The 27,861-nt window shown below is 41.2% G+C and overlaps 1 protein-coding gene across 1 annotated transcript; it reads left to right on the plus strand.

Moving 5' to 3' along the window:
* The first annotated feature begins 11,325 nt into the window (after positions 1 to 11,325).
* cdk5r1a (cyclin-dependent kinase 5, regulatory subunit 1a (p35)) lies at positions 11,326 to 19,274 on the plus strand. Its single transcript, XM_007242462.4, has 2 exons — positions 11,326 to 11,717; positions 12,454 to 19,274. The coding sequence occupies exon 2, from the start codon at positions 12,512 to 12,514 to the stop codon at positions 13,433 to 13,435; it is 924 nt and encodes a 307-aa protein (XP_007242524.2). The 5' UTR covers positions 11,326 to 11,717; positions 12,454 to 12,511; the 3' UTR covers positions 13,436 to 19,274.
* The last annotated feature ends 8,587 nt before the right edge of the window (positions 19,275 to 27,861 follow it).

Below are 27,861 nucleotides of genomic sequence, written 5' to 3' on the forward strand. Positions count from 1 at the left end.
GGTGGCGATGGAGGTAATAAATGAGATGCTTAACGCTAATCACGGAGCCAGTTCAAGGATAAAGTCTGTCTTTCAGGAGAAACTATGGAAGCCTATTCCCGCCACCTAAAAAATTCCAGCAAAGGTTTTTATTATTATTAAGTAAACTGCTATCTCAATATTTTGACTTACTAAGTCATTAATTTGAGATAGTAAGTCATTATATTGAGATACTATCTCATTATTTTGAGATACTATCTCAATATTTTGAGATACTAAGTAATTATATTTGAGATACTATCTTAATATTTTGAGATACTAAGTCATTATTTTAAGATTGCAAGTGTGTTTGCTTTTGGGGAAAAAAAATGTGGGAATTCTCTTAAAGCACCCATATTTCATGATTTGTGACGTCTGAAGTATCCATTTTGTGTTTTTGCCTGCTTCTGTCTCTGTACAGTCTACTAGTATCTCAAAATAATGAGATAGTATCTCAAAATATTGAAATAGTATTTTAAAATAATGACTTCATATGTCAAAATATTGAGATAGCAATTTATTTAATAATAATACAAAAGAATGGGCTGGATTATTTTTATTTTTCAGGTGGCGGGAATGGGCTTTCATGAGAAACAGCCAATCAGCTTTTTTTTTGTAGAGCTCGGTGAGCTAGTAGGGAAGAATCAACAAAAAGTGGGACACAATCGTGAAGTGGACCGAATTTTTTTGATATTTTAAACTTTTTTTAGAAGTAAAAAACTCAAAATAGGGGCATGCAATATTATTTGGCCCCCTTGAGTTAATACTTTGTAGCGCCACCTTTTGCTGCAAGTCCCTTGGGGTATGTCCATTTTGCACAACAAGAGACTGAAATTTTTGCCCATTCTTTCTTGCAAAACAGCTGGAGCTCAGTGAGGTTGGATGGAGAGCGTTTGCGAACAGCAGTTTTTAGCTCTTTTCACAGATTCTCTATTGGATTCAGGTCTGGACTTTGACTTGGCCATTCTAACACCTGGATTTGTTTATTTGTGAACCATTCCATTGTAGATTTTGCTTCATGTTTTGGATCCTTGTCTTGTTGGAAGATAAATCTTCATCCCAGTCTCAGGTCTTTTGCAGACTCCAACAGGTTTTCTTCCAGAATGATCCTGTATTTGGCTCCATTCATCTTCCCACCAATTTTAACCATCTTCCCTGTCCCTGCTGAAGAAACGCAGGGCCAAACCATCATGCTGCCACCACCATGTTTCAATTTGGGGATGGTGTGTTATGAGTGATGAGCAGTGTTACTTGTGTTACTACACAAAGCACGATGTATTTAGGCCAAAAACGTCAACTTTGGACCTTCTTCCACATGCTTGCTATGCAAACATCACTTCTTATGTCTTTCTTTCAACAGTAGCTTTCTTCTTGCCACTCTTTCATAAAGTCCAAATTTGTGGAGTGCACGACTTATAGTTGTCCTGTCAACAGATTCTTCCACCTTAGCTGTAGATCTCTGTAGTTCATCCAGAGTGATCACGGGCTGATACTCCTTTAATTTATGATTACTTGCACAGTGCTCCTTGAGATGTTTAAAGCTTGGAACATTTTTTGTACCCAAACCCAGCTTCTTCACAACAGCCTGGTGTGTTCCTTTGTCTTCATAATGCTCTCTGCGCTTTAAACAAAACTCTGAGACTGTCACAGAGCAGATGCATTTATACAGAGACTTGATTACACACAGGTGGATTCTATTTATCATCAGTCATTTTAGTCAACATTGGATCATTTAGAGATCCTCACTGAATTTCTAGAGTGAGTTTGCTGCACTGAAAGTAAAGGGGCTGAATAATATTGTACGCCCTACTGTTCAGTTTTCTGTTTCTAAAATAGTTTAAAATACCCAATAAATTTTGTTACATTTCACACTTGTGTCCCACTTGTTGTTGATTTTTCACAAAAAAATACAATTTAATATCTTTATTTTTGAAGTCTGAAATGTGGCAAAAGTTTGAAAAGTTTAAGGGCCGAATAGTTTTGCAAGGCACTGTAAATGTGATGGGGTTAAAGATGGTGATAGTGGTGATAAATGTGGTGATAGTGTTAAAGGTAGTGATGGTGGTGATAAAGGTGGCGATGGTGGTAATATATGTGATGCCATTAAAGGTGGTAATAAAAGTGATGATGGTGGTAATAAGTGTGGTAATTGTTACAAGCTGTGAAAATAAGGACAGAGACGGAGCTGTATGAAACAAGCTGCTGTATTAGCATAACAACATGAGGCGGTCATTCGCTGAGCCTCTAGGCAGAACAATAACAAAGCTGCTTCCCATGTCACAATAAGAGTCCCAGCGTCGCTTGCACTTTAGAACAGGCATCCATCTAACATCTCCCTTTCCTGAGACATAAAATTTACAGTCTTGTAACTAAGTCTTATAACTAATTAAGTCAAAATTTAACCCCACCACAGTTCACAATCACATATAAACTTGTAACTGATTAGTTTGTGACATTAGATCTCCATGTGTACATTTACTATTGGGTTCTTCTTCTTTTTTTTTTTCACTCATCCAGTCTTTTGGGAGGGCGAGACACCCTTCCACTCCTGGTGACAACACAAGGTCGCTGTGGCGACTGGGCCTACGGGGGTTCAAACCCAGGTCGCAGTGACAGTTTGTTATTGGTGCTTGGGGCCGGCTTGGGCTCAGACGGATCGGCATCCCCACCTACGGATGCGTGCTCAGAGCGCGAAGTGTCGAGAAGTGTTGAGAACGGCTGTCCTGCTGAAGTGGATGCTGGCAACTCAGCTACTCGCAAGTCCACTCGATTCCGTCGAAAGAAAGAGCCATCCACATGGACCAAGTATGAATGAGCAGCCACTTGTTTTTTATGCATGTACCCAGTTTCCACACACCAGTGTGATCTCCTGGCAAGGGCCTCATCCTCACTGGGTTTCCGATAGCAAGTTCGGGGATATCACGTGCAGACCTGTCGTATGTGCGCTTGGCAATCTGTTTTCTTTGGCACAGTTTGTCAACAACGCCAGGTACAATGCATGGCTCCAGAAGACTGTGCAGAACAGGCAATGCTGATTTTAGCCAACAGGCCATGAGTCTCTGAGCCGGGCTGCTATCCATTCCATCCGTGGGCGTATTGCGCCACTGAAGAATAGCCTTCCAGGGGTCACACCCATCTCGGAGAGCTTTCTTACAGAGGTTTTTTGCAATTTTGACAGCTGCCTCAGCCTTACTATTAGCTTGTGGATTTCTGGGGGAGGAGGTAACGTGTTCAAACTCCCAGGTTGCTGCAAAACAGCTGAACTCCCAACATGCAAACTGTAGGCCATTGTCTGTAATCATGCAGTCTGGAATGCCATTTCTAACTAAATTTTCTTTGCAGCGTTTGATCGTTGTTTCCACAGTGAGATCTGGGAGTAGGTCAATTTCCCTGAGTCTGAGTAGTGATCAACCAGCAGTAGGTATGTTTTGCCACCATACTGATAGAGATCCATACTGATGATTTGCCAGGGCCTTGTGGGAAGTTCGTGAGAGAGCATTGTCTCTTTAGTTAAAATTGATGAATTGTTTGAACATGTGGTAGTAGACGACAGGGCATGTAAGCTGGCTGAATCATGAACTGAACAAGGCTTAAATGTTCACATGTAGACCCTGAGAGTAGTGGCGGCTGATCTGTTTTGACTATTTCAAACTCCAAATTGTGTGTTTTGTCATGGATGCTACATGATGTTGAAAACAGCCCAAGTGAGGGCATCAGCTGTCCGGGATATAGCTTCAGTTTTGTGCTACTTGGCAGTAATGGGGTTTAGGGTGCAAGACTCATTTAGCCAATGTGCTCTTTGGCATACAGATCATCACTTACCTCCTTACGTCCTGCTGAATGTCATCAATCTTATGTAATTTACTCTCAGCCCGTTTCTTTCTGCTTTTCAGGCAGACGTCATTAGGCACCCATTACAGTTCTTAGCGTCGCTGCTTGCACCACCTCTGATTTTTCCAGCAGCTCAGTAGCTAAATCATAATCCTCAAACTCTGCACGGAATATCTCCCAATTGCTACTCAAGTCCCCTGTCAGTTTCATCGGAGCGGGTGGCGGTATGTTACCGGTAGCCATCGCTTTTCGGGTGGTCAGAGAGAAGTTAGCAGTGCTGCGGAGCTGGATGAATGTGTCGGATAGTATCCAATTAACTGAGATCAGGAAAAAACTAAATAATCCGCTTCTGACACCATGTTACAAGCTGTGAAAATAAGGACAGAGACGGAGCTGTATGAAACAAGCTGCTGTATTAGCATAACAACATGAGGCGGGCGTTCGCTGAGCCTCTAGGCAGAACAATAACAAAGCTGCTTCCAGTGTCACAATAAGAGTCCCAGCATGGCTTGCCCTTTAGAACAGGCATCCATCTAACAGTAATGGTGATAAAGGTGGCGATGGTGGTGGTAAAGGTGGCGATAATGGTGATAAATGTGATGGTGTTAAAAGTGGTGATAAAAGTGGCGATAGTGGTAATAAATGTGGTGATGGTGATAAAGGTGGGGATGGTGGTGCCCTCTGCTACTCTGCATTCTGCTACTCTGGTCTGCTAGTGTGCTGCTGTTAGCTTGCTCTACTCTTTAGCTTATACATTTTTCTCTGTTTTCTTTTCTTTTACTCTTCACACTTATTAATCCACTTTTAGTCTGCTTCCTCTTTGCTCTACACTAGGGTGACCAGATTTGGGTTTTTGAAAAAGAGGACATAATTTTTTTTGTGTGGGGGGGAGGGGTATTGAATTCATGTCTAATATGTATTTTCTGAATATATCTGATATAACAGCTCAATTCTAAATCTTTACGTTTACTCACTGTGTGCTTCGTTCACTGAACGTACTGACGCTCCCATTCCCTCACTGTGTGCTTCGTTCACTGAACGTACTGACGCTCCCGTTCACTCACTGTGTGCTCCGTTCACTGAAAGTACTGATGCTCCCGTTTACTCATTGTGTGCTCCTTTCACTGAACGTACTGACGCTCCGGTTCACTCACTGTGTGCTCCGTTCACTGAAAGCACTGACGCTCCCGTTCACTCACTGTGTGCTCCGTTTACTAAACGTACTGACGCTCCCGTTCACTCACTGTGTGCTCCATTCACTGAACGTACTGACGCTCCCGTTCACTCACTGTGTGCTCCGTTCACTGAAAGCACTGACGCTCCCGTTCACTCACTGTGTGCTCCGTTCACTGAACGTACTGACGCTCCCGTTCACTCACTGTGTGCTTCGTTCACTGAACGTACTGACGCTCCCGTTCACTCACTGTGTGCTTCGTTCACTGAACATACTGACGCTCCCATTCACTCACTGTGTGCTCCGTTCACTGAACGTACTGACGCTCCCGTTCACTCACTGTGTGCTTCGTTCACTGAACATACTGACGCTCCCGTTCACTCAGTGTGTGCTCCGTTCACTGAACGTACTGACGCTCCCGTTCACTCAGTGTGTGCTCCGTTCACTGAACGTACCGACGCTCCCGTTCACTCACTGTGTGCTTCGTTCACTGAACGTACCGACGCTCCCGTTCACTCACTGTGTGCTTCGTTCACTGAACGTACTGACGCTCCCGTTCACTCACTGTGTGCTTCGTTCACTGAACGTCCGTTCACTGAACGTACTGACGCTCCCGTTCACTCACTGTGTGCTTCGTTCGTTGAACGTACTGACGCTCCCATTCACTCACTGTGTGCTCCGTTCACTGAACGTACTGACGCTCCCGTTCACTCACTGTGTGCTTCGTTCACTGAACATACTGACGCTCCCGTTCACTCAGTGTGTGCTCCGTTCACTGAACGTACTGACGCTCCCGTTCACTCAGTGTGTGCTCCGTTCACTGAACGTACCGACGCTCCCGTTCACTCACTGTGTGCTTCGTTCACTGAACGTACCGACGCTCCCGTTCACTCACTGTGTGCTTCGTTCACTGAACGTACTGACGCTCCCGTTCACTCACTGTGTGCTTCGTTCACTGAACGTCCGTTCACTGAACGTACTGACGCTCCCATTCACTCACTGTGTGCTTCGTTCGTTGAACGTACTGACGCTCCCATTCACTCACTGTGTGCTTCGTTCGTTGAACGTACTGACGCTCCCATTCACTCACTGTGTGCTTCGTTCACTGAACGTACTGACGCTCCCGTTCACTCACTGTGTGCTCCGTTCACTGAACATACTGACGCTCCCGTTCACTCAGTGTGTGCTCCGTTCACTGAAAGCACTGACGCTCCCATTCACTCACTGTGTGCTTCGTTCGTTGAACGTACTGACGCTCCCATTCACTCACTGTGTGCTTCGTTCGTTGAACGTACTGACGCTCCCATTCACTCACTGTGTGCTTCGTTCGTTGAACGTACTGACGCTCCCATTCACTCACTGTGTGCTTCGTTCACTGAACAAACTGATGCTCCCGTTCACTCACTGTGTGCTCTGTTCACTGAACATACTGACGCTCCCATTCACTCACTGTGTGCTCCGTTCACTGAAAGCACTGACGCTCCCATTCACTCACTGTGTGCTCCGTTCACTGAACGTACTGATGTTCCTTTAGGGGCACCATCACCAATAGTTACCTGATCTAGAACAAAACTCTGTTACTGAAGTTAGGTTGGAAGTCTTTAACCACTTCCACAGCTAGAACTAGAGAAAATTATCTCTTCAAACAGCACAACCTGCACACTTGATGCAGTTCCCACAAAATTACTAAAACAGGTACTGCCAGATATAATTTAACCACTGTTAATGATAGTAAACTCATCACTCACCCTAGGCCATGTACCCAAAGCCTTTAAAACAGCTGTAATTAAACCTCTGATCAAGAAACCAAATCTTGACCCTACTGTACTGTCTAACTATAGACCTATTTCAAACTTACCGTTTATTTATAAGATTTTAGAAAAAGCTGTGGCTCAACAACTTTGCTCTTACCTGCAAAGAAACCAGATCTATGAAAAATTTCAATCTGAATTTAGGCCTCAATTATAGCACTGAGACAGCTTTAGTTAAAATAACAAACAATCTACTTACAGCTGCCGACCAAGGCTGTATTTCCCTACTAGTACTTCTCGATCTGAGCGCAGCCTTTGATACAATAGATCATACAATCCTTTTAGAAAGATTAGAGAACATGGTCGGTGTAACTGGAACTACCTTAGCATGGTTTAAATCATACTTAACCGATCGCTACCAGTTTGTGAGGATAAATGATATGTCTTCCAGTTATACTAAGGTAAGATATGGAATTCCACAAGTCTCTATATTAGGACCATTATTTACACTATATATGCTCTCACTGGGCAAAGTCATGAGAAAACATGATTTTCACTTTCACAATTTTTATGCGGATGACACGCAGCTCTTCATTTCAGCCAAACCTGACGACAGAGTGAGATTAAAGAAAATTGAGGATTGTGTAAAAGATGTGAAATTGTGGATGTCGCGCAACTTCCTCCTATTAAATAGTGAAAAAACAGAAGCTCTCCTATTAGGCCCCAAAGCTGCTAGAAGTAAATTATCAGACTTAATGCTAAATCTGGCCGACTTCTCCGTCACCTCTGGTTCAGCAGCTAAAAATCTTGGAGTTATTATAGATTCAGATCTAGCATTCGATAAACACATATCTAATGTTACTAGAACAGCTTTTCTACACCTTCGTAATATTGCCAAGCTAAGAAATGCCCTATCACTGCAGACATTTCTTATGTCGTTTTACTCAGATCGGCCGTAGACATTAATCACACTGATAATATTTTATATTCTCTGTTTTACATATATGCAGTCAAAACTAATTCCATCTCTCTTTCTTTCTGTTTTCTCTATCTATCTCTTCTACATGTATGGAGATGCCCTGTTGCTGATGTTGCCCAGCCTGGCTCTCCACTGCCCGCTGTGTTGCATCCCTGCTCTACAACCCTGCACTGATCAGCATCAACACACTCAGAATCTGTTTCTATATTAGCCATAGCTCTTTACTATCAATGATGTGCTCATCACCTTTTCACATTGACAGATTAGTACCTGTTTCTGCATTATCCATAACTCCATTATGTGCCCATCACATTTTTACATTCATAAATAAGTAACTGTTACATTTTCTATAGCTTTACATTATCTCTCTGTACTGTCGTTTTCTTCTGTTATTTGTTTGTTATTTGATTGTAGTGAGCGGGTCGACCCGAGGGGGGTGGGTTCTTCTGACTGAGTCTTGGTTCCTCCTAAGGTTTCTTTCTCTTAATGTAAGGGACTTTTTCCTTGCCACTGTGTCCCACAATACTTGGCATCTCAATGGTGCTACTTATAAGAGGTGCGGACCTGTTTTTCTCTGTAAAGCTGCTTTGTGAAAACATTGTTGTAAAAAGCGCGGTATAAATAAAGTTGAATTTGAATTGAATAAAGGTGGCAATGGTGGTGATAAATGCGACGGTGTTAAAGGTGGTGATAAAGGTGACGATGGTGGTGATAAATGCGATGGTGCTAAAGGTGGTGATAAAAGTGGTGATGGTGGTGCTAAAGGTGGCGATGGTGTTGATAAATGTGGTGATGGTATTAAAGGAGGCTATGGTGGTGATAAATGTGATGGTATTAAAGGTGGTGATAAAGATTAGAATCACTTTATTTTGCCAAGTATATTACACATACATAGAATTTGACTTGGTGAGAGCAACACACATATGACATGTAACAGTTACACAGACTATTGACAAACATTACACTACAAAATAAGGTACAATAAACAATAAATAGAATAAGTATATAATTAAAAGTACTAAATGAATAAAGAGCACTAAAGAGCAATAGAAGCTAAGAGATAAATAAAATGAAATAAAATAAACACTACACATGAATATTATTGTATCCAAAAATTATTGAGGTAGGTTTATGATACATATTGTTAATAAAAAGTTGCAGATGATGTTTACATTACAGAAGAACATCTGTACAGCTGTGCAAATAAGAAAAGTGCAAGTGAGTGAATTGTAAATGTAGTCAGAACAATTCAGTGAGTGAGGTTGGAGTCTCAGTGGTGTCCACTGTGGTTAAGGAGAGCTACAGCTCAGGGGAAGAAGCTGTTAGTGTGTCGTATTGTGCTGGTTTTGATGGTCTGAAACCTTCTACCATAGGGGAGAGTGTGGAAGAGGTGATGTCCAGGATGTGAGGGCTTAGTTGTGATTTTGCCAGTGTGCTTCCTCACTTTGCTGATGTAGATATCCTGAAGCGTTGGCAGGTTACAACCAATGATTCTCTCTGCTGACTTGATGACACGTTGAAGTTTGGCTTGTTTTGTGTGAGGTAGAGGAACCAAACCAGATGGTTATGGATGAGGTGAGGATAGACTCGATGATCGCTGTGTAGAACTGGATCATTAGGGTTTGCAGGAGGTTGAATAATGATAAAGGTGACGATGATGGTGATAAAGGGTGGTGATTAAGGTGGTGAGGTGATAAAGTTGGTTGTGATGATGATGATGAAAAGGTTGTGATGATTATGATAAAAGTGTTGCTGATTATTAAAGGTGGTGATGATAAAAGGAGGTGATGATTTTGATGAAAGTACTGGTGATTATAAAAGAGGTGATATTGGTGCTAAAGGTGGTGATAATTATGATGACAGTGTTGGTGATGATAAAGGTGGTGATAAATATGAGGAAATTGTTGATTATAAAGGTGTTGATGATGTTAATAAAATGGTGATGTTGGTGATAAAGGTGTTGATTATCATAAAGGTTGTGACAATTGTGATAAAAGTGTTGGTAACGATTAAAGGTGGTGATGATAATGATGATAAAGCCGGTGTTAATGTTGGTGATAAAGTTAGGGATGATTTTCATGGTGTGTTGGTGATGATAAAGCTGATGATAATGATGATAAAGGTGGTGATGGTCATAAAGGTGATGATGGTGATAAAAGTGGTGATAATGGTGTTAAAGGTGGTGATGCTGATAATGATGTGGTGTTGGTAATAATAAAGTTGGTGATGATCATTAAGGTGGTGATGATGATTATGATGAAAGAGTTGGTGATGAAAAAGGTGGTGATGACGGGGAAAAAAGTGTTGATAATAAAGGTGGTGATAATTATGATGGAAGTGGTGATGATGATTATAATGAAAGTGATAGTGACGATAAAGTTGGTGATGATGCTGATTGATGATGATTGGTGATGATTTTGATGAAAGTGTTGGTGATTGTAAAGGTGGTGATGATTAAGGTGGTAATGACAAAAGTGGTGATGAAGGTGGTGACGATTAAGGTGGTGATGATGATTGTAATGAAAGTATTGGTGAGGACAAAGGTGGTGATGATGGCAAAGATGGTGAAGATGATAAAGTTGGTAATGATGATTATGATGGTAAGTGGTGATAAAGGTGGTGATAATGGTGATAAAGGTGGTGATGATGGTAAAGGTGGTGATGATAATAAAGGTGGTGATGGTGGTGATAAAGTTGGTGATGGTGGTAATAAAGTGTTGCACCATGGTCCTTTCTCCTTTTCTCTCTGGAGCCTCTGGAATTGGCACCCCTTTTATGTCATTCTTTTCTGTCATTTTGTCATGTTTTTCTTCCCCATGTGCTCTTTAAGCACTCAGCATTGTTTTGTTGTGGTCTTGTCAAACCCCACCCCCTTGTGTACCCCAAGTGTTCCCAGTCTCCCAGTGTATACAGAACCCTTTGTTTCAGTGTTCTTGGTCTGGTCTTTTGCGTGCTCATGTCGGGTTTATGAGTGTTTGTTTGTGCTGCTAGCCCGAGGACAGTTGTTGTTCTGTTGTTTCTTGTTTTTTTATTCATGTTATATCAGGCTTGTCTTGTTAACTTTAGTATTGTCTTTGTAGCTGAATTTTATTAGTCTTGTTAGTTGGTTTTATGTCACCCTACTCATGTATGCTTCTGTTTTGCTTTTGCTTTTCTCTTGTTTGTTTAAATAAATATAAACATTACCGTTTCAATAAATTGGCCATTCCAAACCTGTATAGAGATGTGAAGCACGGTGTTGCAATTACCTACATTAAATGATATTAAACAAACTGTTGTGTTAGGTCTGTATAATATAAACACAAAATGTTTAATAATAGAAGTTTGAGTGTTCCTGGTATAGTTACATTTTATATTCAAAATACATTTTTATTGTAACTTGAAATTTCCCTAAATTAATCGATATTAAAATCAGTAGCGATAACAACGCCTAGGGATAATGGTGATAAAGGTGGTGATGCTGTTAAAGGTGATGATGGTGACGATGATGATGATGATGAAGGTGTAATACAGGCTGTGTGGGAGGATAATCAGCGTCACTGCCACGCATGCACACACACACACACACTCACACACTCACATCTGCAGTGCAGGCTAGTGGCGGGGGTCTGGGTGAGCTCGAGCTCATTTTTTTTTTTTCGTTTTTGCTCGCGCATCTTTAATCTAAAACAGCCTGGCATTGATGCCATAAGCGCGCGTTCCCGGTGCAGAAGGGCGCACGGCAGAGCGACAGAGAGACGTATTGCAGATTACTGTGAATTAAAGGCGCGAGCTCACTGAAGATTAATGCAGGAAAAAGGACATGATGTGACACGAGACTGAAGCGCAGTGCGAGGCTCTGGATCCGCGCGAGCTGTTTATCTGCAGAGATTCAGGACCACGGAGAGCAGCACGGCGCGCGCATCAACACACTCCCGATCAGTAGCAGCAGATAATGCTGAATAAGAGAAGCGCGCTCTGAGCGGTAAGCAAACCAGGCCTGTCCATTTACACCGAGCAGTGTGTGTGTGTGTGTGTGTATACGTGCGCTTAGGCTCCATGTTGTTTGTGATCTGAAATAGCTGAACAGAGCGGCAGCATTGCTACCATTAACCCCACGCAGCCTGGATTTAGGCTAGATTTAGTCTGGATTTTCTATGATTTAATCTCTGTTTAGCCTTGATTTCATCTGGTTGTAGTCTGCCTTTAGTTTTGTTTTAGTCTGGCATTTGTCTTCATTTAGCGATTTACCTTGTGTTACCTTATTAGAAGATGCTACCACAACAGTTATCTTCCCAAGGAAGTTCATTCTTGTTTTAATTCCTGCTAATGAGACAAATAATCCAGTTCCAGTATCATGAATTGTCACAGTGCTTCAAAAATAGCTTTAGTTCCAGATGTTCAGATGTATCTTCTTCTTCTAGTACTTTACTTGACCTGTTGCCATCCTGCATCCTTTTTCTGTAATATTAAAACCACCTTCTGGGCCAACTGGATCATCTAAACCATGATCTTTGTATGTTTGCCTAAGAGTCCAGCCTCATTTTAGTCACATCACCTTCACACTTCTGCACACATCTTCTTAAATTTCAGGGTTCTAAAGTTTCTGAGATTTCTTAGTTCTGAGCCATGTTAATGATATATCACAGTATTGATTGCTTTAGCTGTAAATCAGTGTTGGCTGAAATGTAATGATATGTTTGATCTTGTTTTATGTGCAGGTCCCATCAAGGCACATCTCATCTTTACATGGCCTAAAGCTCCACCCCCTGAGGCATCATGGGTACTGTCCTCTCTGCCTCCCCGAGTTACCGCAAAGCTGGTCTGTTGGATGAAATCCCACCTATGGTGGGTCACTACACTGCTGTCCAGAACAGCAAAAATGCCAAAGACAAAGGTTTAAAGCGACAGTCTCTGATCAGTGTGTTGCCATGGAAGCGGATTGTGGCTGTTTCAGCAAAGAGGAAAGGTTCTAAGAAGCTCTCCTCTGGAGACAGTCAGGATGAGACCAGCGAAAATTTGAACACACAAAACCTGAAAAAGTCCCAGTCCTGTGCTAACCTGTCCTCATTCACCCAGGAAACAGCAATCAGCTCCATCCCGTCATCCAAAACCACCAGCAGCGTGGTCACCACTGGCAAGCGGACGTCCATCAGTAGTGGTGCGGGTCAGGTGAACACTAATGCTGGCACACCGAAGCGAGTGATTGTGCAGGCATCTACCAGTGAGCTGCTGCGGAGCCTGGGTGAGTTCCTGTGCCGCCGGTGTTTCCGGTTGAAGCGGATGACCCCTGCCGACCCGGTGCTGTGGCTACGGAGTGTGGACCGGTCACTCCTATTGCAGGGCTGGCAGGACCAAGGCTTCATCACCCCTGCCAATGTTGTCTTCCTCTACATGCTGTGCCGGGACGTGATATCAGCAGAGGTGTCGAGTGAGCGCGAGCTTCAGGCTGTCCTTCTCACATGCCTGTACCTGAGCTACTCTTACATGGGCAATGAGATCTCATACCCACTGAAGCCGTTCCTGGTGGAAGCAGAGAAGGATGCATTCTGGGATCGCTGCCTCGATATCATTGAGCGCATGAGTGCTAAAATGCTACAGCTCAACTCTGATCCACATTACTTCACTCAGGTGTTCGCTGACCTAAAGAACGAGAGCCAGAAGGAAGAGCAGAGTCCACTGCTGATTGGCCTTGATCGGTGAAGGACACAGCTGGGGGCGGGAAGGGGTTAGACAGAGACTTTATACACTTCTGTTCTTTTTTTAGTTCACTTAAAGCAAGAACTAAGTTAAAAACTAGTGTATTTTCTCAGTAAACAAAACATAGTTGATCAGACTGCTTCTATAGTTTCAAACTGGAGCTACAGGTCTAATGTATCTAAAAAACAAAATAACCATATACCTCATCAATTAGCATGGTGCTCAATCCTCAGACTTTTTACCAGACCTGATCATGTGCTTTCTGAGAACATGCGACTGTTATTTATTCATCACTGATCATAAGGTGGTTCAGGAAGTGGAGGTCTTACTGATGCAGAAAAGATGAGATGAGATGCCACCTCAGCCCTGTTAAATTCCTGCACACCCCATAAGAGGCCTGATTTCTAAATAGAGTTGACAGTGGATGTGCTCTTACTGCTGTCAGTTGGTTCAGCTAGAGAATCTCTAATCAGTGATCTACTGCAGTGCCATCTGAACATTGAAATGCAATAATAAAACTGACAGAATAAGCACCAGTTTAAATGTTAGTTTTGGATTTTAATCCAAGAATAGAATTCATTTTTGTCTGGGCAAAGAAAAGAAAACACTAGAACACTACCCTAATGCTCTGGTCAATATTTTGAATAAATGAGCTAAATTGTAAAGGGCAGTTTTCTAAACAGGGATTAAGCCCGAGTCTTGAACAACAGCATTTCTGAATGGAATCTCAAAACTTATCCAGAAAAGGCTGATATTCATTCCAGCCAATCAAAAGTAAATATTGTTGTTTATTTAAAGATTGACCAACTGATTAAGCAAGTGGAATGAGGTGTGCTGCTGATTGTTTAGAATCTAAACTTGCAGATTGGATATCCCTGATCTGCATCAGTACCCACACAAACACTAATATGAACACTTACAACAGTACCATCACCATCACTTGTTAAGCTTCCATTACATATTAGATACATAAGCCTCATAGCTTCAGTTTGAATCTAAATGAACAGAAGTGATTGGGTGTAGTCGATACAGTTTTGAGTGAACTTGCATTAAAAAAGCATAGGTGTAACTGAAAAAAATCTATTTTACAACAAACCACACACACACACACAGCTGAAAGAGTGCATATGACCGCATGTTCACTCGGACTTGAGCCATACTGTTACCATGGAAACAAGCAAATTGTCAGTGTTATGGTGTGTCTCTTGCTCTCCTGCTGCAGACCCCTGAGAAGACCCCTGTTAAAGCATACACACCGCTGAACAAGAAAGAGGAGAGAAAAGACTGAAACTAAATGTCTTAATTAACTGAAGCAGAATCAAAGCAAACAGTACCTGATCAGAGCAATGATGGGATGAGGACCAGGGTGTGTCAGGTGCAGATGTGTGCAGGCTGGATGCTCTGTTTCCTGTGGTGCGTGATTATGTAGTCATCAGTCTTATCTGGGTGTTTATTAATGCATGCTTACAGAATACATCATATTTTAAATTTCACTCCATTTTCCCAGTTCCAGATACATGGGCCATGTTGACCTTTAGGTCAGGAGACTGATGACCCATCTGGACTTTGCTAGGTCAGTAAACTCTGTTAGATCAGCATTTGTGTTTCTCATATTATAGTTCTGATGTTGTGGATCATGGTTTATTAAATCTGTACTAGATTTCAACCTGACATTACATTACTCTCTTTTCAGCATTGAGTAAACACTGAAAGTACAACCCTAAATCTGTAAGCAAAATGCTCATTTTAATAAGCACGGGGTTTCTCAGCATTCTTTTGGCTTTTATTTGATTGCAGATGGGATGAACACAATATATATTTCATGTTTAATCTTAATTTAATAATAAATGTGCATTCCTGCATAGTTTTTTTTATTTCAGTATTCTCTCACATCTCTACTGGGGATGGGTCTGGATGTACAGGCAGGCTTGTTCACTACCTGTACCGTCTTATTCCACAACCATGCTGTTTTAATGTGTGAGTCGTATAGTTTTGCACTGTCTTGTTGAAAACTACATAGATGTCCTTGGGCAAACACAGAATCAACGGAGATGTAGAAAAACACAAAACCACATGCTAGACACATGGTAAACAACCAGATAGACTGAAAAACACAGCAAAACAGGGAAGAGAAAACCAGCTGCAAGTGAGAGAGCCTGAGAGCCGTACTGAAATTCCACCGATTACTTGATCTTGCTGTACTGTAGAGGGGAAGCAAATTCCTTCCATGTTTTCTTTAAGGAACATAGTTTTTATATTTAAAAAAATTCGAATTTACTCCTCAGGACGTGGATTTCATTCGTTTTTTTCCTAATTTTTCCTCATTACCAATATTTTCTCTGTCTCAAACTTTTTGTAATGTGTTGCAGGCCTGAAATGCAGGGACATTTTTTATATTAACAAATGTACTAAAGATGACCAGATTCATTCTGTCTGCAATCAAATTAAGGTCTAAGTGAATGTGAGAAACAATGTAGCTATTTTGCATTTTGCTTTCTGTGCTGTTCAAAATATAAATATAAATAATTCAGAGTCACATACTGGCAGTTAGAACCTCAACCAAGTTAGGGTTCTAAGACTGTATTTACATCAGTTCTGTATGAAGACAGAGGTTTACCCCCTACCCCCTTCACTACACTACAGGTGCTCTACGGGATCCGTACAGCACTAAAAATGGGTTCTTTGACTTTGTAGGGCACCCTATCAGGATTTCAGCCAAAACAGAAGCTTCAGCTACCAGGGGTCTGGGTTAGTCAGAGCATGTGGACAGAGCCCAGCAGTGTTACTGACCTGTCCTGAGGCATAACCAGGATATGTTGGTTCCTCCACAATACCTAGAACCTGCAGTGTATTACAGCTTTGGAACTTCTGCACAGATCATAAATTATGGAGGTTAAACAATTTTGTTGGAATATTTGGTCTTTTCTGAGAATTTCACTAATGGAATTAAATATCCAATAAAAAAGAGCTGTAAATGCAACTCTGACTGCTTAATATGAACAGTAATATATATCTGTAAACGTACATTACTTCTTTTGTGATGTAAATAAATTTAAAAATCAGTAATTATGATTTCTGTACATAGTTTGAAGCAGATTTTAATTTGTCATGTCTTTATTAAACAGGAGTGATTAAACAGTGTTACAGCTTTTATGATAAAACAGTGGCTGTGACTAAAATGAATCCTACTTCCTCATTACAGGTGGTTTTATGGATAGAAACTCAATCTTCTGAATTTAACCACAAGTATTAAGCTGTCCATGAATACATCTTTGAGTCATATGTTGTTTACAGTGGTGTGAAAAAGTGTTTGCCCCTTCCTGATTTCCTGATTCTTTGCATGTTTGTTAAACTTAAATGTTTTGGAACATCAAACCAATTTAAAGATTAGTGAAAGACAACACAGGTAAACACAAAATGCTATTTTAAATGAAGATGTTTATTATTAAGGGAGAAAAAAAAGTTAAACCTACAAAACCTACATGGCCCTGTAAGAAAATGTGATTGCCCCCTTGTTAAAACATACCGGAATCCAGCGAACCACAGTGAGAGCCATTGTCCACAAACGATGAAGAAAAAAACACTGCATTCCAGAAAAAGAACATCACATCAACAGTAAAACATGGTGGTGGTAGTGTGATGGTCTGGGGCTGTTTTGCTGTGTCAGGGCCTGAAAGACTTGCTGTGATAAATGGAACCATGAATTCTGCTGTCTACCAAAAGATCCTGAAGGAGAATATCCGACCATCTGTTTGTGACCTCAAGCTGAAACGAACTTGGGTTCTGCAGCAGGACGATGATCCAAAACACACCAGCAAATCCACCTCTGGATGGCTGATGAAAAACAAAATGAAGACTTCAGATTGGCCTAGTCAAAGTCCTGACCTGAATCTGATTGAGATGCTGTGACAGGACCTTAAAAAGGCCGTTCATGCTCGAAAAAACTCTAATGAGGCTGAATTAAAACAATTCTGCAAAGATGGGTGGAGCCAAAATTCCTCCACAACGCTGTAAAAGACTCATTGCAAGTTATTGCAAACGCTTGGTTGCAGTTGTTGTTGCTAAGAGTGGCCCGACCAGCTATTAGGTTTAGGGGCAATCACTTTTTCACACAGGGTCATGTAGGTTTGGATTTTTTTCTCTCTTAATAATAAACTCCTTAATTTTAAAATAGCATTTTGTGTTTACCTGTGTTGTCTTTGACTAATATTCAAATTGGTTTGATGTTCTGAAACATTTAAGTGTGACAAACATGCAAAAAATCAGGAAATAAAGAAGGGGGCAAACACTTTTTCACATCACTGTAGAAGCCTACTCAACAAAATATGTGAAACGTATGGCATCAAGCGGTTCGTAACAACCGCTGGCTTATATGTATTGGCAAATGTCTGTTAATGACATTCAAAAAATAACTCTTGAGATGAATTTCACTGTGAGCAATATGAACATGGGAAAAATTGGAACTACACAAAGCTGTTGTGGAACAAAAACATCTGTCTCAAAGCAGCAATGTTTACCTATTTAAACAAATTAAATTACAACAATTAAGTAACTTACTAAACTTAGGATGTCTAAACACATTTTTAATAAATGTACACACACTGAATTGCTTTTATCCAATTACATTTAAATAAACTTTAAATGTATTTTTTTTAACTATTACCATAAAGCTTAATTACATTATAGTGAATAACTGGTCACTTCAACATTCAGCCAACCTAAAGTCACAATTATGCCAGATTATATTTCTGCATTGAATCGGTGCTGAGCTGTGACCAAAGTTTGAGCGGACCAAGCAAAAGTTTTTATGGCAGGTGACCAAGATCATCAGATTGTACTATACAGCATTTGGTAGCACATGCCTGGTAACGTGTCATGTAATTCTGCAAGGGGATTTACAGCTACTTGGACTGCCCTCTAAGCAGGTTTGTTATCCACTACCTAACCAAGACTCAGGGGTCAGGAGGCATAGCACAGAACACTAGTTACACACGTTGAATGCCACCAAAGTCACTCGGCTCTCAGGTAGAGGCTGTCCTTGAGTACGATCTTAGGAAGACAAGAAGCGTGTGCGCTTTCCTTTTCTATATATATTCTGGTACCCAACCACCGTGTGGGGGTTATCCAGCATCATAAAACCACAGTTGAACGCGACATGAAACACATAGTGGAAGGTAGCCTTGGGAACTACTACACAGAAAGGAGAAGAAGACATATCCATTAATAAAATAGATGGTGCCAAGAGCCAAGCCTGGCTAAGACTTGAGTTTTACTCATAAATGTAAATTAATCAAGACTCTCCAGAAATGCATTCTCAAGCCCCAACCTGCATAAATTAGAACTGGGATCACTGAATCATTTTAAACTTTTCGTTTCTGGGCACCATCAGAATTCCTGTGATTGTTTTAAATTAGTTTTTTTTTATTATTATTTTAGTTTGTCTTTTTCTTATTATTTTAATTTTGGATTTATTTTATTTATTAACTTATTTAATTATTTTTTATTCTATGTTTTTGGTGTATTATTCTTTATTTTATCAATACTATTATTATCTTTTTCTACATTTTATATTTTATAAATTCTTTACTTTATATGTCAATGTTTTATAGTCTTTTTTTTAATTTCTTATTTTTTACATATATATTTTATTAATCTATACTAAATGTCGGTTTAAAATTGTATTTCTTTTATTTATTATGATTTACTCTTTTGGTACTTATTATTTCTAATTTCTTAATAAATGTTTTCAATCCCTATTAAACTGTAAATGCTCAGCGGCCTTGTAAATGAGGGTCACCCTCAACGTATTCTCGAGTGAAATAAAGTTTCATTGATAAAGATTGATTGATACCTTATGTGCAGAAGTTTTGACATAAATGAATTACATTGTGTCTGGAAGTAACAATGACATTACTTTTTAGATGCAAAACATTATTTATATATAACACAAACACATTTTCTTTATTGTGTTTAGTGTAGTAACAATACATTCTAGTCCACATTTAGCTGATTGGATTGTGGGAGATCATAGTGCCCTCAAAATCACATTTAGAGTTTTTATTTTGCTCACAGAAAGTAAGTAAAATGTTGATAACAGTTTCTACGCTAAAACACTGATAAACCGTGTTATATTATTGTTATTATGTAACTGATAAAATCAACTGACAAAATAATGCAGTAATGACTGATTTACTTTTTTGCATTGTGTTTGTGTGTTTAGAGTTCCACAATGCAGAGCTCTTTCTTGTTATCTTAAACTGTGAATATAAGTCTTTTGTTTATAAAGAGTATTGTAAACTGTGAATTGTGATCAGTGTAAAGTTCGCTGAAGTAGCACCACTGCCACTCCCTTGCTAAATAACCAAAAATCTCTCCAACTGTGGTGAAAAATAGTCAGAAAACCCTCAGGAGAACATCTGGAACTCCAGGCCTCTCAAGCATTGAGTATAGTTAATGTTCATGAGTACACTATCTTCAAATTAAAGCAGAACCTCTGTGTGGCATGATATAGAGGAGAAATGAATCCACTGAATCTGACGAATGGAGTCGTAGGAACATTCACTAAAGCACAGAGGAGTGAGGCGAGATCAGGTGAATGGTGAGGTTGTGAGGGGAGGAGACTGAAGATTTGTAATCCATCACAACTTAACTTTACAATATGTGAAAATAGACTGTTAGCGGGGTGTAAGATAGCAATGAGCATTGCAACACGCCTTGCACAGGTGTGTGGGGTTTGGCTAAGTCCATCTATGAACAGGCTCTCCCAGTCTAGTAAAACTTCCCATATCTGAAGGACACCAGTTAATCTTCCTTCCGGAACAAAGTGGGTTGTCAAGATTTCTCCACAAATAGAAAAAAAAAATAGAAATTTCATCATTAAAGTGGCAGTCCATATTATTTTGTTTCTAAACTGAAAGCAGAAGCATTTCTGAGTGGAGAAGGGATAAAACATTGCGTTTAATGGTACCAGTGTGGGGGAATGACCATCCCTGCTAACCCTAATATATTCATACTTAAAACTGGAGTGTCAGGTTGCTTTTCGCAGGAGTTCTTTTGGCCACGTCACGTGTCTTTACATACTAACGTCACACAAACAGCCTCTAAAAGAGGATCCGGCTCAGTTTTACTGAAAGCGAGCGACTGGTGGAGCAATGGAGACCTCAGAAGAGGAAACTCAGACCTCAGTAGCTCATTCACTCATAGTAAAAACAAATATCAAATCAAATCAAATTTATTTGTATAGCGCTTTTTACAACTGGTGTTGGCACAAAGCAGCTTTACAGAAACATGATCACAGGACAAAGAATCAGGCAAAAGATTAAACATAGATAATACAGAATACAGAACCCCAGTGAGCGCGGAGGCCAGGAAAAACTCCCTCAGAGCTGCAGGAGGAGGAAGAAACCTTGGGAGGACCAAGACTCACATTTAAGGGGGGACCATCCTACCACTGGTCAAATGGCTTTTAAATTAATTTTAAAAAGTCTTTCATACATCCACATAGGTGTTTTATATATTCAGGAGTATGGCAGCTCCACTAATGGCTTAAAGAGATGTGTCACGTCCTGGCCTTGTCTCATGTCTCTGTGTGTTTTCCCCACGTGACCTGTACTCCTCTGTGTCTCCTGTCTCAGTAGATTTCCACCACGTGTCTCATTTGTAGCTCTGCCCCTTCCCCAGGTATTTCCACTTCTAGTGTGTTTCCTGTTCATTTAAATAGATCCCCTGTGCCACTTTGTCTTCGTCGGTCTTTGCACTAACCTCTGTTGTTTTGTCTCTCTTTGTCACTTGTTCTATGATGCCGGCGACCGTCATACGATCCAGCTGGAGCCAGCAGCGACTGATCCAGAGGAGTTGGGACATTTGGACTCGGGGGGAGTCAGTGTGTCGGTACCTCCAGCGGTGAAACTCCGGTACCTCCAGCGGAGAAACTCCAGGGCAGCCGCCGTGGGGCCGAGCTGGTGGCGGTCCAGGATCTTCGCCTTCAGCAGCTTTTTTTTTTTTCAAATCACTTATTTATCTGTAGATATGCAAAAAAAAGCTGGAGAGGTGAGAAACAAGCAAAAAAAGGGGCACTAATAACCCTAATAACTAAAAACAACAAAAAGTAAAACAAAAGAAACAAGTCTAAGGACTTGAAAAGAAAAGAAAAGAAAAGACAGGATCTCTAAGACCTGGGAGAGAAAGAAGGGAAGATAAAGGTAGGGGTACAGCTACTGTCTTGTGGGCATAGCGAGAGGGCCAGTAGCTGCAGCCAGGAATACGACAGCTGCGGCTGCGGCTAAAAGGATAGTCTGATCTATTGTATCAAAGGCTGCGCTCAGATTGAGAAGTACTAGTAGGGAAATACAGCCTTGGTCGGCAGCTGTAAGTAGATTGTTTGTTATTCTAACTAAAGCTGTCTCAGTGCTATAATTGAGGCCTAAATCCAGATTGAAATTTTTCATAGATCTGGTTTCTTTGCAGGTAAGAGCAAAGTTGTTGGGCCACAGCTTTTTCTAAAATCTTATAAATAAACGGTAAGTTTGAAATAGGTCTATAGTCAGACAGTACAATTGGTTTCTTGATCAGAGGTTTAATCACACCTGTTTAAAAGGCTTTAGGTTGATGGTCTAGGGTGAGTGACGAGTTTACTATCATTAACAGTGGTTAAATTATATCTGGTAGTACCTGTTTTAGTCATTTTGTGGGAACTGCATTAAGTGTGCAGGTTGTGCTGTTTGAAGAGGAGATCATTTTCTCTAGTTCTAGCTGTGGAAGTGGGTTAAAGACTTCCAACCTAACTTTGGTAACAGAGTTTTGTTCTAGATCAGCCACACCAGATGACAGAGAGGATGAGCTATTAATCTGTTTAATTTTATCCCGAATGTTTTCAATTTTACTATCGAAGAAGTCCATAAAAGCATTGCTGGTGTGAATGGCTGGAATCTGAGGTTCAGTTCCTGCCTGGTTTTTAGTTCATTTGGAAATAACACTAAAGAGAACTCTAGGATTATTTTTATTCATCTCGATCTGTGAGGCCAGATATGCTGAGCGGGCTTTATTAAGTTCTTTTCTATATTTAACAAGACTGTCTTTCCACACAGAGTGAAAAACTTCCAGTTTAGTTGATCGATATTTACGCTCTAAATTCCGTACAAACTGCTTTAAGGTACGAGTTTGATCATTGTACCACGGTGCAAGCTTTTTCTGTCTCTCTATTTTGTGTTTAAGGGGTGCAACAACAACTAAGGTAGAGCGAAAGGTATTTTCTAAACTTTCGGTTAGTTTGTCAATTCTACTGAGTTTACAGGAGAGTACATTATAGTTGATAAATCTGGAAGCTTATCGGTAAAATCCTGTTTACTCCCAGCCGCATTTTAGGCCGCATCTCTGACCAGTGACTCTGGCAGCCCTGTCTGACCTCAGCCTTATGAGGGATTCAGTTCCTCATCAGTCCCTAAGTTAAAATAAATAAGTAAATAAATGAATTAATTAAAATTATATATATATATATATATATATATATATATATATATATATATATATATATATATATACACTGTAAAAAATTACTGTAGTTTTTACAGTATTTTTTTACAGTAATATACTGGTTTTTTTTTACAATATGTAACTGTATTTTAGAGTGCATCGTGGTTGTGCAAAACAATTACAGGAATTAACAGTAATGGATGAGCACAACTGCAAGCAGGGTCGTGTTCAAAGCAGTTTCACAGTAATGCACTGTAAAAGTCTTGCATGGATTGCGCGGGAAGACAGGAGAAGAGAGGACAAGACAGCCTGGAAACGCCTGTTTTTCACAGCTGGTAAGTTCAAGTTTATATTACTTAAAAGTGGGGGCTTGGTGTGTGGGACTGGGGATGATATAGCTAACCTCTAGACTGGAGAGGCATTTTGTAGTGCGCTAATTAGCTAAATGCTAGCGTGGGGACTCGGTGTGTGGGACTGGGGATGATAAAGCTAACCTGGCTAGCTATCTAGCCTGGTGAGGCATTTTGTAGCGAGCTAAATGCTAGCGTGGGGACTCGGTGTGTGGGACTGGGGAAGATGTAGCTAACCTCTAGCCTGGAGAGGCATTTTGTAGCGAGCTAAATGCTAGCGTGAGGACTCGGTGTGTGGGACTGGGGATGATATAGCTAACCTAGCTAGCTATCTAGCCCGGAGAGGCATTTTGTAGCGAGCTAAATGCTAGCGTGGGAACTCGGTGTGTGGGACTGGGGATGATATAGCTAACCTAGCTAGCTATCTAGCCCGGAGAGGCATTTTGTAGCGAGCTAAATGCTAGCGTGGGAACTCGGTGTGTGGGACTGGGGATGATATAGCTAACCTAGCTAGCTATCTAGGCCGGAGAGGCATTTTGTAGCGAGCTAAATGCTAGCGTGGGGACTCGGTGTGTGGGACTGGGGATGATATAGCTAACCTAGCTAGCTATCTAGCCCGGAGAGGCATTTTGTAGCGAGCTAAATGCTAGCGTGAGGACTCGGTGTGTGGGACTGGGGTATATAGCTAACCTAGCTAGCTATCTAGCCTGGAGAGGCACTTAAAATATGGTAAACTGAATAATAAAAGAAATAAGCGTATAACCAAGCAAGCTATTTTGCTACTCTGTTCATGCCACACAAAAATAAGTGAGAACTGTGACTTTTTTATCTTAATAAATGAAGATGTTTAAAGTCTGAGAATTAATTAATTAATTTGAGTGGAAAGTAAGTGGGCTTATATTTTAAGAAATACAAAGGCAAAAAAAAAAGTTTCTATGTTGGTAAAACTAAAAACTATTGTTAGAACAACTTCAATTTATAGATCTTTATTTTAATTTAATTTAGTTGGGTATATTAAAATTGAGTAGATGTACATAGACGCAACAGAAAATACAAGCGTAGTCTCTTGGGGTCACATGATTTCATCTACATGGTGAAATTTTATAGATCGAGATCATAATGTGTCTGAATCAAAAGAAGACATGCATACAATTTTAGCATGTGAGAGGAAAGTTCTCAAGATGTATTAATGTAAATGATTAGTGGCGGATTGATTGCAACTTGGGTAAGTGGAAATTTGACATTCATATGGAACTATGTTTACTGTTTTTCAGGTGATGATCTCACAGGAGCCCAGTGGATGCTAGCATTGACGGTGAATTTACACTGCTCCGACGCGACAACGCACACGGTCGCACTACCCCCCTCCAACCGGTCGCATGTGGGCGTGACAAAGGCGTTCCCTGCGTCGTCCAATTGAATCGTTTTAATAAATGGGAAATGCTTTTTATATAAGCTTTTATTATTTCCAATAATTAATAAATATAAATGTGTCTTTATTGATATAAATGTTTGAATGAGCTTCATTACACTGTCTAGTGAGCAGTATATAAGCTGACAACAGCAATTAAATTACATATTAATATTTTAAAAACCCACCAGAGACTCTAACAATCACAGCAGCCTTTCTCCTCGCTGACAGAGTCCCTGTGAATCAGCAGGGATTTTATAAAGAACAGGGAAGCCTGAAACTTCTCTTCCAGGCTTCTCCGGACGCTTGAAAGCGGAACTAAAATGTTTTCATGCACTGCGCTGAGGACGCGTTACAGGCCAACACCTGCTCTCTGATTGGATAGACGCATTGCGTTGGACGGACTCATTTGCATAAAGTTCAGCTCGGCTCAACTTTTCATCGCATCGCATCCCCCGCTCTCGACGCGTCGGACCCATGATGCACCGCGCGACTGCGTCTGACGGAGGCGGCGCTTCCCATTGAAAATGAATGGGATCCGTCGCTGTGCGTTGTCGCGTCGGAGCAGTGTAACGGTGAATTTACACTGCTCCGACGCGAAAACGCACATGGTCGCACTACCCCCCTCCAACCGGTCGCATGTGGGCGTGACAAAGGCTTTCCCTACGTCGTCCAATTAAATCGTTTTAATAAATGGGAAATGCTTTTTATATAAGATATTATTATTTCCAATACTTAATAAATATAAATGTGTCTTTATAGATATAAATGTTTGAATGAGCTTCATTACACTGTCTAGTGAGCAGTATATAAGCTGAAAAAAGCAAACTTTTCCAATTAAATTACATATTAATATTTTAAAAACCCACCAGAGACTCCAACAATCACAGCAGCCTTTCTCCTCGCTGACAGAGTCCCTGTGAATCAGCAGGGATTTTATAAAGAACAGGGAAGCCTGAAACTTCTCTTCCAGGCTTCTCTGGACGCTTGAAAGCGGAACTAAAATGTTTTCATGCGCTGCGCTGAGGACGCGTTACAGGCCAACACCTGCTCTCTGATTGGATAGACGCATTGCGTTGGACGGACTCATTTGCATAAAGTTCAGCTCGGCTCGGAGCAGTGTAAATTCACCGTAAATTCACCGTGACGGTGAATTTACACTGCTCCGACGCGACAACGCACAGCGACGGATCCCATTCATTTTCAATGGGAAGCGCCGTCTCCGTCAGACGCAGTCGCGCGGTGCATCATGGGTCCGACGCGTCGAGAGCGGGGGATGCGATGCGATGAAAAGTTGAGCCGAGCTGAACTTTATGCAAATGAGTCCGTCCAACGCAATGCGTCTATCCAATCAGAGAGCAGGTGTCCAGGTCCTGGCCACTCTCACAACGAATGCAGCAAAAGATGTACACCTCAGCAAAATCCACAGGCGGGAAACTAGCCAACCTGTATGTGGCGGGAGGCCATACAGGTGTTTCTGAAATCTCCCATGAAAGAGAACTCAGTGCTGATGTTCTATTTGAGACTGCTAAAGCATCATGCAACACACACAAAGTTATCTTCCAGAACACACAAGTAATAGGTAGGAGTGACAGCCTGTTTTACACACCAGTTATTGTTGGAAGAAAACTCACCTTGGGAGCAATGCTAGACAGTGGCTCCATGGCCTGCACTATAAGTGAGACTGCGGAGTTACAGCTCATCAAGGCTGGTCTACTTGATGTAAAAAAACAGCATGATGCAGATGTTATTCTGGTAGGCTGTGGTGGTAATCAAGTCAAGCCCAAGTCAGCTTATGACCTCCAAATAGAAGTGTATGGCTGTGAAATGATTGTTCCAATCCTGGTTGTTCCAGGTCAACATGATGACATGATTTTAGGTACTAACGTCATTAAACACATGCTTCGTGAGTCAAAGAAGTGTGGTAGTTACTGGACAGCAGTATCATCTCCATGCTCTAATCTAGACTCAGAATCTGAGCAGTTCCTGTCAATGTTAGCTGGTCTATGTCGCTGGAGAGGCGATAAAATCCCAGACAAAATTGGCACAGTCAAGTCCAATTCTGCTGTGTGTCTTGATCCTGGCAAGGAGTATCTGGTTTGGGGTAGATTGCCAAAAACCTCTCTTGTTTCTGCTGGCAGCACTGTGATGACAGAGCCTACCTCGTCCCGCTCAGCTCCCAGAAACATACTGGTGTCACGAATTGTCACACCTCTTTGGGGAGACAGATGGGTCCCACTCAAACTCATTAACATGTCTGACCATCCAGTGACAATCAAACGCAATGCAAAGCTTGCTGACGTATTCTCTTGTGTCGCATTGGAAGACATGGATGATGATTGTCCAGTTCAACCTACTCCTCTTTCATGCTGTTCTCAGGTGACTGCCTCAGATGTTTCTGTAGCAAGTAGACTGCAGGTTCCAGAAGATGCTGACAAGCGACTTCAGCAAATTGGACTGAGTGGACTGGATTTGAAATTGTGTGATGTCTCTGAGAAGTGTAAATCTCAGCTGGTCGACCTTATTGTGCGCTACGAGGATGTTTTCTCCCGCCACCACCTTGACTGTGGGGAAGCAAAGGGATTTGTGCACAGAATACACCTCTCTGACCAAAAGCCATTTCGTCTACCATTCAGAAGAGTGCCCCCAAGCCAATACCAAAAGTTGAGGCAAGTTCTAAACGAGATGGAAGAGCGAGACATTATTTGAAAGTCAAGCAGCGAATATGCATCTCCTTTAGTACTAGTTTGGAAGAAGAACGGAGACTTACGTGTGTGCACAGACTTCCGGTGGCTTAACAAAAGAACTCTGAAGGATGCACATCCTCTCCCTCATCAAGCAGACTGTTTGGCTGCACTTGGTGGCAATTGTCTTTTTAGCACGATGGACCTTACCTCAGGATTTTACAATATGCCACTTCATGAAGAGGACAAGAGGTACTCAGCCTTTACGACACCTATGGGGCTATATGAGTACAACAGGCTCCCTCAAGGCCTATGTAACAGTCCTGCCAGCTTTATGCGCATGATGATGGGCATTTTTGGAGACCAAAATTTCCTGAGCTTACTTTGCTACCTTGACGATTTACTTGTCTTTGCACCAAATGAGGCCATTGCCTTAGAACGCCTGGAGATGGTGTTTGTCAGACTGCGCAGTCACAACCTGAAACTGGCTTCAAAGAAATGTTTTTTTCTTAG

This window comes from Astyanax mexicanus, chromosome 19 (genome assembly GCF_023375975.1).
Source record: "Astyanax mexicanus isolate ESR-SI-001 chromosome 19, AstMex3_surface, whole genome shotgun sequence".
In the NCBI taxonomy this organism is placed as follows: domain Eukaryota; kingdom Metazoa; phylum Chordata; class Actinopteri; order Characiformes; family Acestrorhamphidae; genus Astyanax; species Astyanax mexicanus.